The 16,866-nt window shown below is 33.5% G+C and overlaps 1 protein-coding gene across 2 annotated transcripts in view; it reads right to left on the reverse strand.

The window, feature by feature from the left end:
* The window catches only part of PAPOLA (poly(A) polymerase alpha), a 76,678-nt gene that overhangs the window by 29,357 nt on the left and 30,455 nt on the right, over positions 1 to 16,866 (reverse strand). For both annotated transcript variants that reach the window (XM_073241888.1, XM_073241887.1), the window contains exons 4-12: positions 13,859 to 13,940; positions 12,104 to 12,213; positions 11,601 to 11,654; positions 9,586 to 9,697; positions 8,806 to 8,895; positions 8,577 to 8,715; positions 6,946 to 7,018; positions 5,466 to 5,586; positions 4,434 to 4,518 (exon numbers count right to left, since the gene is read on the reverse strand). In XM_073241888.1, the coding sequence (XP_073097989.1) occupies positions 4,434 to 4,518; positions 5,466 to 5,586; positions 6,946 to 7,018; positions 8,577 to 8,715; positions 8,806 to 8,895; positions 9,586 to 9,697; positions 11,601 to 11,654; positions 12,104 to 12,213; positions 13,859 to 13,940 (866 nt within the window). The remainder of the gene's footprint in view (positions 1 to 4,433; positions 4,519 to 5,465; positions 5,587 to 6,945; positions 7,019 to 8,576; positions 8,716 to 8,805; positions 8,896 to 9,585; positions 9,698 to 11,600; positions 11,655 to 12,103; positions 12,214 to 13,858; positions 13,941 to 16,866) is intronic.

The following is a 16,866-nucleotide window of genomic DNA, read 5'->3' on the forward strand; positions in this document are numbered from 1 at the left end:
CACACCATTCTTTTAAATTTAAATTAAAAGATACCAAAAATTTAACTGAAACTTGAAGACATGCCTCATGGTTTTTTTCAGTAACAGTATAAATTTCAGTAACAAGCAGATAGCACTAATGTTGAAAGCAACAAAAAAAAATCTCATTTCTATGCCAAATTCAACCCCATTAGAGAAAACAAGTTTTCACTTCAGAAAATACCATCAAGACCAAACATCTACTTTAAGTCTTTTCAAAACAAACTATTTACAACTAACCTACAATTCATATAATTCAACTTCATTAAGACTAAAAAAAGTTCAGTCCAATATACTCTTCTTATACAGAACCCCTTTGAGAGGTGGTGGAAGCAAAACCTCCCACCAGAAACTTTAGCTCAAAAAGCAAACTGATACCATTATCTAGTATAGGTATTGGTTTGGAAAAATCAGGGGATGACCAAAATTTTAAGTTACTCTTTTAAAAAGCTGAAACTTTTATCTTTCACATTTTACAAAAGAGTTTCTGGCTGAAAGCAAGTTTGACCTAAACCCAGAAAAAAACTACCAACCCTAGTTCAAATAAGCCAAAAAAAAAACCAAACCATTTAGCCAAGGGATATGGAAGTTTTGGCAAGTTTAAACATTTTTAAACCATCCTCTCTTAAAACAACCCATTTGATTATTTATTTATGCTCACAAAGTATTTAAAAAATACTTGATTCCTCATAGCTATGTAACCCAGGTCTAAGACTTGTGTACGTCATGTGTAAAATAGGATGAAATACCTGTCTTACTGGGAAAGGAACTGTGAAGTTCAAGAGTTAGAAGTATTTTAAGTAACAGAGGTAATATATATGAGAACATGTAGACAGACATGCAAATATGCAGTCCAAATCTATATAGATCAAAACTTTCTTTACCAGTTTAAGCATTTTTTTGGAGCAAACCAAAAATACGGAACAAACAAATGGCTCAATTGAGTAAACAAGTCACATAAAAGCACTAAAAGCTCATGCATTCTACATACACAGAAACCCACTCTGAGCCCTAAATATTCTTACATCAAAGTTTTAACAGTAACCTGATTTCCAGTTCCCCTGAGATTGTAAATGGCCAAGAGAAAAACTCCTCCATCCCCAAAAAAGGGGGGGGAGCAAGATGCAGGAAGAGCTCCCTGACAGAAGTGTAACAACTGGTAACAGGAGACAACAAAGTATAAAAAGGCATGCACACAAAAACTCAAGGGAAAAAAAAAAAAGCAAAGTTGTCTGGGTTCACCATAGTGTAGGGACAAAACTTCCTCAGTCTCTAAATCAGTCTTTCACCACACTGTTAAAATGGGTGTTCTTAATGACCACCAACAAAAGCTTAAAAGATGTACAATGTTCTCTATGAAGGTAAAATATACAACCCATTTGAACGTAATTTTTTTGGTAGAACACAGCTTAAAAGTTTTGGAGCTTAGAGACTTCAACTTCCATTCTTACTGTAATACAAGGGGCAGGAGTATCTACTCTGTACATTGTTCATGCACTCAGGCATTTTTAAAATATAGCTAAAAGTGTGAAATAACTAAGAAGCATTTGTGCTGAGGTTAAAGGTCCTTTTACTGAGTCACACTTTAGCATATTGGAAGTGGGACATATAAAACGCAATAATTAGGTTTAGCAGAAATTACCTATTAGAAACTGATTTATAAAACAAAAACTCACCCAACTAATTGAAAACAAAATCCCAACTCTGCTGTTTTAAAAACCAGAATTGGTATTAAAGATCTTTATCAGAGCACAGGGACCAAGAAGTACTTGTAAGTTCAGGCTGTATCCGTTTCTGTTCCAAAAAATTACATCCCCTATTTCACACTGCCACACTTAAGATGCTCAAATGCCTACATGAGACACTTTGAAATCTTAATGCAATAAATCTTAAAGATTATCAGTTTCTAATAAAGAATATAAAAATGTGCCCCCAAATAAATTAGAACCTATTTAATAAAAAATCCTATGGACATTTTAGTTGCTTTTATTACCTACTATTTACCCAAGTATTCTGTAAGTAGGTTTTCTAGCCATTTCATCACATTAATATTTTATCTGGGTAGATCACAGCTCAGATATGTGCTCTGGAAAATCTAATTATATTGCAGACAAAAATCCTTGCAATTCTCTAACTCAGGACCAAGAGTTACAGTTTCCTATTTTGTCTTTTAAAACTTTTAAGGCTGAATTATTCTATGTATACATTCTCCTTGAAATCATAGATCAATCTTACACCTTATAGAACATCCTAGTTTTTTTTCTAGTACCTTTTCCTTGTTTCCAGTGAAATGGAACACCTACATATTCACATTTCCTATGTCAATGATTTATTGCTAGCTACTTTTGTCATCCTGAGTCTCTTAGACATACACGAACAGTACTTTTTCTTATAACTATTAAAAATTTCACAAACCAAGGTTACCCCTTTTTTCTCAAGAACACATTATCTTCTGGAAGATGATTTGTCTTTTTTAGACAAATGAACTTTCCTCTTGATTTCCTCCCTTCCAAGAATGGCAGACAAGTATATTACACATGGTTTATAATCCTACACATAATAAATGGCAATACTTTAAGGATACTTCCAGTAAGGCTCAACCATGACTCAAGGGAAAACTATTTCAATCCCCTTATGCAGTCCAGTATTGGCATATTGCATAGAGTACATTAGAGGAAAATCTCAGACCTTAATACTCCTGAAGTGTAATGATTGTGATCATTAGGTATCATGAAAGGAAATTCATGGAGAAAATTTAAAAACTGAATTTGGTATAGATGAAATTAGCCCATTGTTATCATGCTTCCAAATCTGTTTTCCCAGAACTCGGCTTAAATTTTAAATTTTCTGATATAACTTCCTCTCCTTGTTGCTACATCCTCTTATCTAATTATGTTTAGTCATTGTTAATAGCCTAAAATGATTTCTTTCAAGAGAAGTCAGTAAAAGTATCATAATCTTTTAATCAGCCAAGTGAATATACCTTATAGGTACTATTTTGCATAGATTAAAAGGATAGCATAAAAATTTTAAGACTAGGCAAGCTTTAAAAAGCCTTAAAAGTTCTAGTAATGCAAATTCATTCAAACAGTTGAAGTTTGTTCAATTTCAATAATAATGTTTTAAGTGAAGGAAGCCACTTACGTAGGCACTTTCAAGAATTTCATTCTACCCACCTTTTACTCCTATAAGAAAGTGAGATAGGGAAAAGAATGGACGTAGTTTCATCTTTGATTCTCAAGGATTAAGATATGCTGACACGTTTTTACAAAATCAATTTCGTTACTATACTCCTCACATAATTATGTACTCCCTTGTAGTTTTTGAAGTATTGGAATATATGTTTATTAGTTTAAATGTTCAAAGGCACTTCTCCTCAGCATTGGTTAAAATAAAAAAACAAAGAAAAATTATCTGCCATATGGAAAAGAAAAATTTATGGGGAGTAATAAGAGCATTCAACGTTATGCTATTTCAATTTTTACTGATAGCACAGTGCTCCCAGAACACAGTTAAGCTGGCTCCATTATTGCTTTCTCATGCAAAAGATACAGAAACAAAACACAGAGACATCATGAAGGTCATCATTCTTATTTTTAATTGGGGAAATGGCATAAAGCAATCTTGCTTAGATTATTACAAAACACAATCCAACACAAGATCAAATGGTCAGGAAAGTTTCAAGCATTAAAGAAAAAAATTTTAAGTGGGACTCTGGCAAGTTTTCAGCTCAGGGCAAATAAAAGTGCAAGTCCATTTTTTTTTTAAAGTAAGATTTATTGTAACTTACAATTTTCATCAAAACCAACACAATCAGGCTTTTAACCTGTACTAAGGTATTAAACTATTATATTAAAACCATTAGTAAAAAATGTTACACCCACTTAAGATTCCAAGAAAATTATTATTTTGTAGAAATATCTGAAGGGGCTTTATTAACATTAGGGGGAATCAATAGGCCAATCATGTGCTAGAACTCTGAAAACATTTCACTGACTACATATTGACAGTTACTAACTTTGTCTAAGTTATAGAGTATCTTAATAATAAATTTCCAGAACGGGCTCAAAATACTTACGGTTCTTAACAGAGAATGGTAACTACTGATATTAATAGTTCACTCCTTCGCCAAGGTATACAGATTTAGTTTTGGTGATGACTAACATATGCCTACAGAACTGACGTTGCTACAAATGGAGGGGTTCAGTTACACCAGGCAGCAAACTGCAGGGGCCATACTTTACCTTAACAAGGTGAAAACAGTACACCCGCTGTGACAGGAAGGAAACGTCTACAGAAGATGTTTAAAGGAAAATTAAAAACCACAATTGTCTATCAAGAAGAGATGTCACGTATGCGACCATTAAACCATTACTTAAAAGAGCAACATGTCTCACATGCTTTAAAATACATACTTGTACTTTTGAAAGAAGTTTGGAGCTTCAAAAAGTTTGGACCACTCTGCCTTACTCAGCAAAATTTCATCTGTGATAGCAAGACCTAAATTAAAAACATATTAAGATGTTTGCATGCTGCAGTCTAACAATCTAGAATTTTTAAAGATCTTAAACATACCACACATACACACACTATAATCCTAAAATCTTAATTTTAGCAAACAGCAATTTTAGCCAGACTTTAGAGGAGAAAAATTCTTACATACATACACACTTTTCAAAAAGCTGGAGGATTTTTTGAGAGCCAGTTTTCTGGTAAATTACCATTACTCTAAAATGTCATCTTCATAAAATGACTCTCTCCAAACACTGAAGCACTGTAGTTACTCAAGAAAAATTTCCCATAAACTGTTTCTTGCCTTTGTAAAAACAAGCCTCCTGCTGTCTCTAAACAACCTTTCCATGAAGAGCCTCTTTCAGAGTACAGAAAAGAACTTTACACTTGCATTTGAAGCTGGTAGTCATACAGCTGTTTCTCTTTCCCGGACTGGTATCAATCAAACAATCCTATTTCAGCTACTTCCCTCCAAAACTGTTTGTCAGCAGTTCTAACTTCAAATCAACAGTACTACTGGGATTCAGAAAAGTTGAGGTTCTTCAAAATAATGGGCAGTTTGGCTCCAATCCTGCTCAAATTTTGTTCCATTATACAGCCCACTAAAACCATCTCTTATGTCACCCAGTGGAAAACAAATTAAGGTATCATTTAAAATTTTACATGGCAATCATATGGCATGAAGCCAGCCAATAAAGGCTTGGCTAAAGAGACAGTTTTAAACATTAATCTTCCAACACATAATCAAAAATAAAATGCTTAAAAGCTAGTTTTGCAAGTCAAACCTCAAAAATATATACTGTCACCAAGCAATAAACACCAAAATCCACTTAAGTGAACACGTTCTTCAATTTAAATTGCATAGCCAACTATTGGGTCTACAGTGGTCTGCAAATCCTTCGTGTATAAAGGAGAGCATAATGGTAAACACTTACCTTGTTTAAACTCCTCAACCATGACCATCCGTGTTGAAACGGACACATTGTACGTGGAGTTCTGTTGTGGGTATGCTGGTGTAATTATAGGCATAAGATGGTACCTATCACTGGGGTTTACCTACATACAACAACAGCCAATCAGTTTCTTCAAGTATATATACAACAGACACTTGGACTTTTTACCCCTTGTTAAACTGAACCAACGATTAAATTTTGTTTCATTCAAAGCTGGAGTTGAGAAAGAAAAACCATGTAGAGAGACAGTTTTTAACGGAATTCTTTATATAATCAAGAGATTTGTTCTAAACTAATGGTTTGTTTCAACCATTTGGGCATGACCATTTTGGCAACCTTACTAGAAATAGTGTGCCTATCAAGCAAAAAAGGCTGGGCATCTTGATATTTAGTTTTTCTTTTTTCAACAACAGAAGGGCGGATACCCACACAATTACAACTAGTCTATGACTTTAGACTTGGGAGAAATGAAAAATTACACTCCTGAAAAATGTCATACTATATGTTCTGTGTAAAACGAATTTTAAACAAGTTGGAAACTTAGGTTTTAATATACCATTAACTTCTAAGGAGTATAAGCTTAGAAGTACATGATGAAACTATATTATCCACATTGGTATCATTTTAAGAGATAATGAAATGGTTTAATAACTGTTAATCTTAACCCACACACTAATGAGAGGTGGCGTATTTCCACAAAGGAAAATGTAAACTCACATCCCTCCCAAAATTAAATGCCTTGATGTTTGAAAATCCAGAAAATACACAGCTTGATATAACTGACAGAACTTAGAACTGATATTTTCAACATGATAGCAAATTAATGTAGAAAAATACTATTTTATAAGCCTAAAAGCCTTATTCAAACCTAAATTTCCTTTATCAATTAATGAAGTGAATGCTGTTAACATTTAAATTGAGTAAGCAGTAAAGGTCATAACTTTCCAAAAAGCAGAATAGAAGCTCTTCTTTTAGCCCAACCATATTTTTATAATCTGAAATATCAAAACCAATCTTTACATTACAGCATAGAAATTAAAGTGATATTGCTTAGAAGTTATCTGCCACATGTAAACATTAAGAAACAGTTTTCCTACAACAATCCAATTTTAACAAAATATTTAGATCAAATAAAAAAATACAGGGATTTTTAGTATCCTTTTATTTTTTTTTAAAGCACAAATGCCCACACAACTTTGACTTACAAGGCAGTTCTATATAAATTAAAATGTTAGTGAACTTGATGTTATAAACTATGTACAATTAGAAGTAGTTTACAGGGTACATAATTATGCTTCTCACATCAGAGGACAATTATAGTTGAGGTTATCTAAAAGAAGTGTGATAACGGACATGTCCACTCATATGTAAAAGGAAGGGAAGTCTCCCTGAAGTTTATGCAGATGATTTTTACTTGTTATTGCACAGTGTGAATTTGTAGGGGAAAAAATAATACACTAACCCTTGGGTCCCATACAGGCAAATTAAGATTGCATTCTTCAGGCTGTTTCAATAGCACTGGATTTGGCCATTCCCTGTTTAAAAAGATTGTAGCACTTGATAAGACTATTGGATATTACCATCTAAACGTATTTTGTTAAACATACAGCATTTGTGAATGTGATCCTTCCTCATTCATTTTGTTCTCTGGTATATATTAATTTTATTCCTTTTTGTTGACATTAGACTACTCAAAATACTTTTCCTCTAACTCTGAAATTAACTTAACCACTTGGTAGCTTTCTCAGACTGAAGTCAAATATCTCTGCCTCCCAAAGAACTGTTAAAAGCACTATTTAAATTATAAGTACTCTCCCAAGACATCTGATGTGTTCACCTCAACCTTGAACAGCATAAACCCCTTCTGAAAGACAAAAATCCTGTCTTTATATTAGCTCCATCCAAAGACAACTGAGGATGAAAATGTAACTCATTACATGCAAAGGAGTATGAATAATTTTAAAAATTGACTAGGAAAATTTTTATCTCATGACTTAAAAGTCCTAACGTGAATATGTGTAATAAAACTTCATGACGTGAATACATTGTTTTCAAGACGCATTCTATGAGTTAGCTACTATAGTCCTTTATAGAAGAGATTGAAAATTGGAAAACATCTGCCACCTTTAATATCAAGGTTAGCTTCTTAAGGGGTCTTATTTGCTGTGTATGTGTAGCATTAGAAAAATTCAAATATTCTTTAGTCAATCTCATCAAATCTAATTATGTATTATTAAGTGCTATCAAATCTGTAAGTAGCAGAATGTGTATTGAAAAGTGTAGCACAGTTCTAATTACAAACTGTCTCCAGTAACTCCAATTTTTATAAAATCACTAGAAAAGGTATCTTTCTTCAGAAGGAAGAGGTACAAGGGTTGGCAGGTATAGGGCGGGAAAACAAATTACGAAGATCGATCTGATTAAAAACTAAGAACCCTAACCTGTGGGCCAAAGCAACTCATAGGAAATGGCAATAATCTTTCATCTCACTTTTCTTAAAAGAAATGATGGTTGACAAATGTGAATATGCTGAAATGAGGGAGCTTTTAAAAAAGTCTCTCGTAGGTTAATGACTAATCTCAATGGGCTGATAAATCACTTTTTTTTTCAAGCACTTATTCTTAAAAGCTCTTCAAATACAATTACATTTTTAGTATTTTACCAAAGATAATTGGGCAGCTGAAAGCAAAAAAAATGATCACAAAAAACTAATGGCCTACAGACTTAGAAGAATTCAAAGACAAAAAACGTGGTATATATGTTTTATCCTAAATTCCTGAAACTGACATCCCAACCTATCAACTCACTGGACTTTTAGCAGACATTACATTTAAAACTCAGAATTTATTTAGAGGATAACTTTACACATGGAAATACAAATAACACCTGCCTTACTATCCTGGGAAAGCTAGGGGTAAAGAATGGAATTTAGGTTTGCCATTTTATACACCATGTGATCTCCCCACAGCTACCTAAATGGCTACATCAGGAACTTAAATTTGAATCTGAAACCAACTGCAGAAATGTCATAGAAATAAGACTAAACTTCAGTGTCTACAATCAATTTTATTTTAATATAATCTAAACACATACCATTTAGAAAATACCAAGAAAAATTTATGTACAAGGGTTGATGCTATTGCATTTGGATAAAGCTGGCAAGTTCTTGCTACTAGCATAGCCCAGGAAACACCACCGAGGAAACCTAATATATTGGAATAGATGTTGTGGCCTGTTGATAAGGGAAAAGCAAAAAGAGAAGTTAGTGTTGAACAAAAATTTAAACATTTTCAATAAGCTAGCCAACAAATGCTGAACTCACGTTTGGCCCACAGTTTGACAGCTCTCAGAGTTAACCTGAAGTTGTCAATGTTTGGTACTAGATGTAAAATTTCATCGGTTACCCTGCAACCTGATTAACAGGAGTGAAAAAACAGAGCATTAAATCATCCAAAGTTTAATGATAGTATTTCTTTAAAATTTTCCAAGACTGATGTCAAATTAAATAAAAACTTATCCAGTAGAATCAATAATGTTAATTCAATAAAGAGGCAAATACAAAAAAATCTAAAACCTTTATCTCCTATCACAAATACCAATAACCAAAGAATGCGAACTGTAATCTGCCTAATGCCAAACTTTCAACCCATAACTAAAGCTTCTTCCAGACCAGATATACTGAGGAGGGTTTGGTCCACTTAAGTGTCCAAGAATTGTTCTTCAAGACCATGGTAACAAGAAATGCTAATACAAAAGTGTTTAAAAGTAACCCCTTTAAACACAACAGTTGGTCCCATTACAAAGGACATCACGATCAAAATTGAATAAGGGTTACACAGTGAAACCTACATCACCAGTGGTAGAGTACAAATGTCAAACACTCTTATAAACTGTCCCAGGAAGAAAGAAATAACAGTGCAAGATACCAATAAGTAAAATAAATTACCAGATACCCTTCCCCATTGTCTATTAAGTAAAGCACATTTTACCTGACTCACTATGGATAAACAGTATGCATATAAAAAGCTTCATTATAAAATAAGCTGAAAACTACTTCACATTAGGAAGAAACTGCTACAATACAAAAAGGGTTTTGACATACCGTTAAGACTTCGTATGCATCTTATATCTAAATTTTTAAGCAGACTGTCATCTCGTAAGTCCAAGTCTTCTGGAATAGTCTGTAGTGCTAATCTTGCAAACAAAATATCAATCTAAAACAAAAACAGAATTCAACATTCTGTATGTGTCAAACTATAGACATTTTAAGACATTTCTTTAAAAAAGAAATACTCCCTAAAGCCAGAATTTTATTGTCAATTATGAATGTGACAATGCCTCCAATGTGCAAACAATATTTATATAGTGCTTTAATCAGATAATATCAAAAAATGATAATATGAAACAGAACTTGTATAAATATCTTCTTGTCACTGTAATCATACTAAGTTTGGTTTACTAAGTTTATTAAATACATCTATAGGACTCATTAAATTTGCTAAATGCATACACTGGATTACTGTAACTATTTACTACTCCACCTATATGAACAGTGAATTAATTCTATACTAAAAGGTGTCCAAATATAAGGCCACTATCCTTACATTAGCCCAAATCAACTGTCAGTAAAAAGGGGGCTCCTTATATTTAAGAACTTACATATCTATAATACTACAGTACGTTTCTCCAACTTAGTTTTGACTCACAGAAACAAAACAAAAACAATGCACCACCTAAGTCTTAAGTCTAATCAAATGCAACAGACAAAAAAAATTTTCTTCTTTTTTTCAAGGAAAGATGGGAAGGCAAAGACAGCACAGATTTGGTAATTAGTCCTAAGGGTAATTTCATGGTTCCAAAACTCTGAATGCTGCTAGAAACAAGCGTTTTGTTTAAGATCACCTTAAGAAGCAGTATTTTAAGAGCTAACCGTGAAAGATCATTTTAACATGCACCCACAGAACAGAAAAGGATCTGCAAACTTTTACAAGTATTATGGTGTAGCATTAACTTTTCCAAAGAAACAGATTCCAAGTCCAGAATCTCCCCCAGTTTAGACAGAAATACAGATCATGTTTACAAAAACAGGTAATTCAAAATGCAACTCAGATATGACAACAACATTAAAACAAAATTTAGGATAAAATTACTTCACAAAGTATTGAAATGGAAAGATATTCCCTAAAATAGCATTATTTCATATACGGATAGAAAACTAAAATAGCATTACTTCATACATGGACAGAAAACTAATACATTAAATATTTCAAGTACCCCTTGGGAAAATGGAGCATTACCTTACAGGTTGTTTTATATTTAGGTAAACATTTACAATACATCTGCCTGAACCTGATAATCTTTACTTTACTAAAAAGTTTACAAAGAACTTCACCAAAATTTAACATGTTACGTCTACTTGTTAAGGTTAGTCAATCGATTTTTCATAGAAGAGTTGGGCATCTTATGTTGTAATTACAGAAACCACCTATTCACAAAAAATGAAGTTTTAGTTATTTTTCCAGTTATCAAAATTTTATCATCTTCACTATTACGATCAGTGACTTTCCAGCACCATTATGCACAGCAGAAGGTAACTACCACTAAAGTTGTTTCACTGTCAACTTTGTTCCAATTACTTTCACTACACACATTGAAAGCAGCCAAGAGAAATGCACGTCACATTGAGAATTTGAACTCATAAAGCTCCTTATATCAGAAAATATCAGGTCATAATTTCTTCTCAACTTCTTAAATACTTAACTTAAACTCTAGGCAAATGTCCATCTACCAAAACGTATCATGTTATTGCCTTAATGAGACTAAAAGTATACAAAATATGCATGTAGAAAAACTACCAAGTAAAGTGTTTTGTAGCAGCATTTCATAGTCAATATTTCATTACTTCTGTCTACATTTTAGGCCATAATTTTACTAGGCTCCTTTAAAAAATACTAAGAATGGTATACCCTACAACAATCAATCACTAACATTAAAAAAAGATTTTATTAGTACCACACCAACTCACTAATTATTAAAGCTTTAAAATATATCAAGTTTTTAACCTACACTGATCAAAATGACACATAGCAAGAACTGTCTATTTGACCTACACCTTACCTCTATCCCATCAAAACACAGTTTGATAACTGGTACAAATGCCTCTTCAACAGCCTGTAAGAAAATTAAACAAGTTAAGGGTCTCTTAAACTAACATTAGACCTACCCTAGCTTTAGTAGTTCTAAATGGATATTTGAAATCACTTAAACATAATATATCACAATGCCTGACACAGATGAAGTTCTCAGCACCTATTTAAGATACTAGGCTCTTGAATCAGACAAACTTAGGTTCAAATCTTTGATTTCTGCCAGTCAGATATGTGATCATGGCCAAACTGCTTAACATTTATTTTGTCTGCCTCATTTCCTACTCTGTATACTAGGTTACAGAATTATGATTTTAGGCTTAAAGAATAAAATCCAAGCATACACATTAAGCACTTTAACAGAGTCTGGCAAATTACAAACGTTCAATCAATGATAGCTATACCATAAAATTCACTCAATTAACTAAACTAATTTTTATAGCTCCTCCCCTTTCACCCCAAACATTTACGCACTCTTAAATCTTTTACTTCTTCCTGTAATTTCAACTTATCATAGAATGAGGTGAAAAAGTCACTTCGATCAACATGTCTTGGTGCAACACACAACGCATCAATATCGGCACCTAAAAAAAATTAAGCCCATGAACCACTAAAAATTAGTATTACAAGAAAATTATTTTGCATCTTATCATGGCAATATTTAATGTTGAAAATCCGTTAATAAAAAATGAATCCCTCCCCTTAAAAAAATACCAGTCAGTACAGGAAAAATGCAATTCTAATTGATGGGATGCTTTTTCCTGTACTGTATTCGTAGTGGCCCAGGTAAACTGGGAGTCACAGAAAGGGGACTCACATAGGACTTTTATGGTGCAGAGGGATTCAAGAATGCACACATCTTGATGTTATTAGTCACAGCCATGTTTATTATCAAAAAAATTAAAAAGTATCTATCTATCTATATATGTGTGTATATATATATACACACACACACATATATATAGTTTTCTTCCAATACATTATGTGACTGGTGCATATAGGCTCCTACCTGGCCCCTAAATGAGACCTACAGAATAAACTTTAAGAAGGACCATTGGCAAGAATTCAAAGAGCAGACCTTGTAAGAGATCTGTTACTGATTTAGTGCTCGACAAGAGGCCAGCACTTAACACATAGGGAAACCACAAAAGAAATGGTGAAAATGAGTAACTGGAATCATAAAAGCACGAGATCAGTGTGAAATCAGGTCAACATAGTCATTTTCCCAGAAGATTCAATAGCTGAGGCACTGCTCTGAAGGCCAGTATACTCAGTATACTCAGCATATTCAAGAAGGAGACGAAGAGTGTAAAATGGCACAGGACACATCAAAAGCGAACAAAAGCATTACTACTGGCATAGAGCAGCAGCAGAAGGGGAGAAGGGTGCCAGAACCAAGAATGCCACACTGGTGAACACTTTTAACAGAGGCCAGTGGTTAGTGTTTGAGAAGTACAGCCTCAGACTGCCCAAGTTAAGAATCCTAGTTATGACAAGAGGTATCTGGGAGAAACTGTTCAAGCTTTACTGCTTCTCTAAGACTCAGACTCCTATTTGTTACATGAGAATAAGAATACTGAAGAATAAGATAATGAAGACAAAGCTTCCTGGCTCAGCGCTCAGAGATAAGAGCTCAATACATGTTCTCTGCCTTGGTAATGTTTTTATTGTGCATTTATTTGCATGGAGGAGAAAACTACTACCAAGTGTAAATAAGAAAATACTGCTAACGATTACCATTAATGGCTGCAGATAACACATTTTTGGGTGTTTGTTTTCTGCTTAACTATATTTTACAACTATAATAAAAGCATAGGGAAAAGAAAATCCATTAAGTTTTGTTAAAAGATGTAATTCATTTTTGTTCTGATTTCCAGACTGACATTCTTCAGGTAGAGGGATTGACTCTAAGAGCTGCACTATTCAAAAGAACTCTCCAATGGGAAAAGCGTTCTATATCTGCATGTTGCCAGACGGTAGCCACTAGCCACATACGACTAATCATCATTTAAAATGTTTCTACTTCTAGTGAGGAACTATGTTTAAATTAGTACTACACTGGACAGTGCAGGTTTAGAAGGCATCATTTTACATCTTCTCACCAACTTAGGTCCTTTAAGTACTCTCTCTTCACACCTAAGCTGTACGATACACAAGTAACTGAAATGGACGTGTCATCATTATTTTTAAGAAATAAAGTATTCCTTCTCAAGATAAATCAGTATTTACCTTTTGTATGCACTCCTAATCTGTATGATCCAAATGTAAAAATTTTTCCTCCAACATTTTCAATTACAGATTGTGGAAGATTCTGTTGAAATAAACAAAAAGTCACTATTTTGCCAATGGAGCATAAAGAAAACTATTTCAAACAACACTGTACATTACAGGAAAAAAACAAGATTTCAGTGCAAATTTACAGAAAGTAAACAAATTCTACTGACGCTGCAAAACACTAGACCTTCACAGATAAACTTGAAATTAAAGCAAATTTCAACTTTTAATAAGTGTTCTTTAGTGAAGAACTCATACTACTCTAGAATTTTGCCACATTTCTAGGAACTGCTATATAAAGGACTATGGTAGAGATTAATTCCACAGAAGCAGTGTTAGAATCAGAGACTTTACTCACAACAAAGGTGCTGCATATATCATGAATGTTAGAGTATAACAAAAACACATATTCTGACTGCTTAAAAGATTATATTCAGTGATTATACCAAATAGCCTACAGTATAGTTTAAGTTTACCACACAAAAGTGACTTTAAGGCCAATACTTCAACATAATAGTTCAGTTTTTTAAGATTTCTGAAAAGCTTTAGGTGGGTGATTTTACACAGAACTAAACTTAACGGACTGGTTTCTCAGAGTCGAAACATCAGGAAGACGGAAAAAGAAAAGCACCTAAAAATCATCTCCCTGACCCTGGCACTACTGTGCAGAACTATGGTGAATACTTAACGGTCCTAGAGGAAAGGACGAGGTCCCTCCGAACAAAAAAACAATTTTAATGTGGGCTAGGTCAATACTTCTCTTTACCTTCTAATTCCTCGGTATAGTAAAGTCTTAGGCAGTACCAGAATACAAAAGAGACCACACCTCCCCCCTCACCCACAACATAAATCAAGTGCTAATTCATACCGCAAAACTCTAAAAATAAATTGTAAAGATTCAGGGATCCCTTGTTTTTTTAAGTGCATGTTTAGCCATCACAGAAAACAGAATCTATATGTACAGTATTTTTCCAAAATAGGCAAGGCCTTTGTCTTCCTCTATTTAAATAATTTAAGAACTCACAAAGTTGGCCTGGTTATTTAAATTAAGACTGCAAGATGTGTGCAGAAATAAGCCTACAAAGGAAGTTAGCAAGGAACTGCCTGAGAATAATGATTTGCAGACACGTCTAGTGTAACACACAAACCTTTTGAATGAGCACACTCTAACAGAACTCTCTAATATAGTTGCTGCTAGCTATGCTTCACTATTATGCACTTGAAATGTGGCTCATGTGGTTCAAGAACTATTTAATTTCAGTTAAATTAAAGTGAAACCGACAGAGATGACTAGTGGTGCCTGCATTAGTGTGCTTTTTTTAGACATTAGTGTGTTCATACCTATTACAGTGACTTAAACCCAGAAATTAAGATTTCTTAATTTGGGTGACGGAAAAACATTTTCCAATTGCAGTATCTTTGTTTTGTTAAGTCTCTGAATATTAGAAGGCAAACATACCAGAAAGCTGAAGTAAAATTCGAATTTTATATAATTCTCCCCCAATATGTTTAAGTTAATTGTAACTACACGATAAATCAGTGGTTCTCAACCAGGGATGATTCTGCCCCTTAGGAAACATGGCAATGGCTGGAGACATTCTGTCACAATTTTGGGAGATGGGGCAAGAGCAATGAATGCATCTCGTAGAAATAGGCCACGGATGCTGCTTAGTATCTTGACAGCCTACAGGACAGGAACCCTAAAAAATAATTATTTGGCCCAAAAATAACAGTAGTGTCAACACCAAGGAATTCTGTATAAAAGTCAGAGAAATAACCACGCGGAAAAGAAATCCTCTCTACAAAAGGCAGGTAACAAAAGATCAAAACTTATGAAGCCTAACTTCTTCAGTCCCAGTCTCTAACCAACTTCGTCCTGTAAAATTAGGCTGCAAAGAAAGACAGTGACAAATTTTAATAGGAAACTGAACAATTTTTCTTACCCTCAGGAAAACCAGCACAAAGAATTGTTTCAAGAATTACTGTTTAAAGAAACTATGTACATAAGTACCTGACGCAAAACTGTAAGTGCAACAGCACTCTTGTTGAGCACATTCAATAAACAGAAGTTCTGGCCTTGTCTAACTGGCTATGGTTTTAAACAACTAAGAAAAAGCCATTAAAGCAAAAAAAGCTATGTTTCCTACACAAAGTTAAGGAAACACTAAGTTCAACAAATGAGTAAAAAATAATTAAGCTTGCACATCTTCAGCTCAGCTCAACAAGAACTTCCTTTTCAAAAATCCCATTTTTATCAGCAACTCTATCAGTGAGAAACATGCAGTACACAGTCCCTTATTTAGAATACTCTCATCTTTAAAGTTTTAATCAGCTTCTTGAAATACACAGTTTAAAGTAAACAAAATTATAAAATTAACTAAAATCAGAAGACTTTAAGTTATTTTTTTCTACACTGATACCATTCTCTCAAGTTTCTTCTAACCTAGGTTCTTTACCAATTTTTTATTTTTATTACAATCTAAATATGTATTCTGTACTACCCTTGAAAAAGTACCACTTTTATGGAATTTTTTAAATGGGCCAAATGAATTCTAAACACAATCCTAAGATTAAATTTCCTTTACTAGAAGCCCAGTCATGGAATCATCAGTTGTATATATGATGTTTCATAATAAAGTATTAGGAACTCAGAATGTCATTATAAAGAAGAAAACTAAACAAATACTCGGTTTGAGAGTCTAATACCTGAAAACCTAAAAAGTGTTCACTGTTGTAGGATTCCTGAAAAGGTAACTAGATTCTCAAATATTTAATATACATGTTTAATATACATTTTTAAAGCACCTTTTTAGGGAAATACCTACTATGCCTGTGAAGTACATAAGTAATTACTGAGTTTCAGCTTTGAAATGCTGCAACCAAATTTAGTTGTTTTTTCTTTCAGTTAACTAAAAACAAATGTAAATTCTGTTCTTAGTAGTCTAAAAAGGACTCTGCAATAA

The sequence above is a fragment of the Manis javanica genome, chromosome 8 (genome assembly GCF_040802235.1).
Source record: "Manis javanica isolate MJ-LG chromosome 8, MJ_LKY, whole genome shotgun sequence".
NCBI classification, from domain to species: domain Eukaryota; kingdom Metazoa; phylum Chordata; class Mammalia; order Pholidota; family Manidae; genus Manis; species Manis javanica.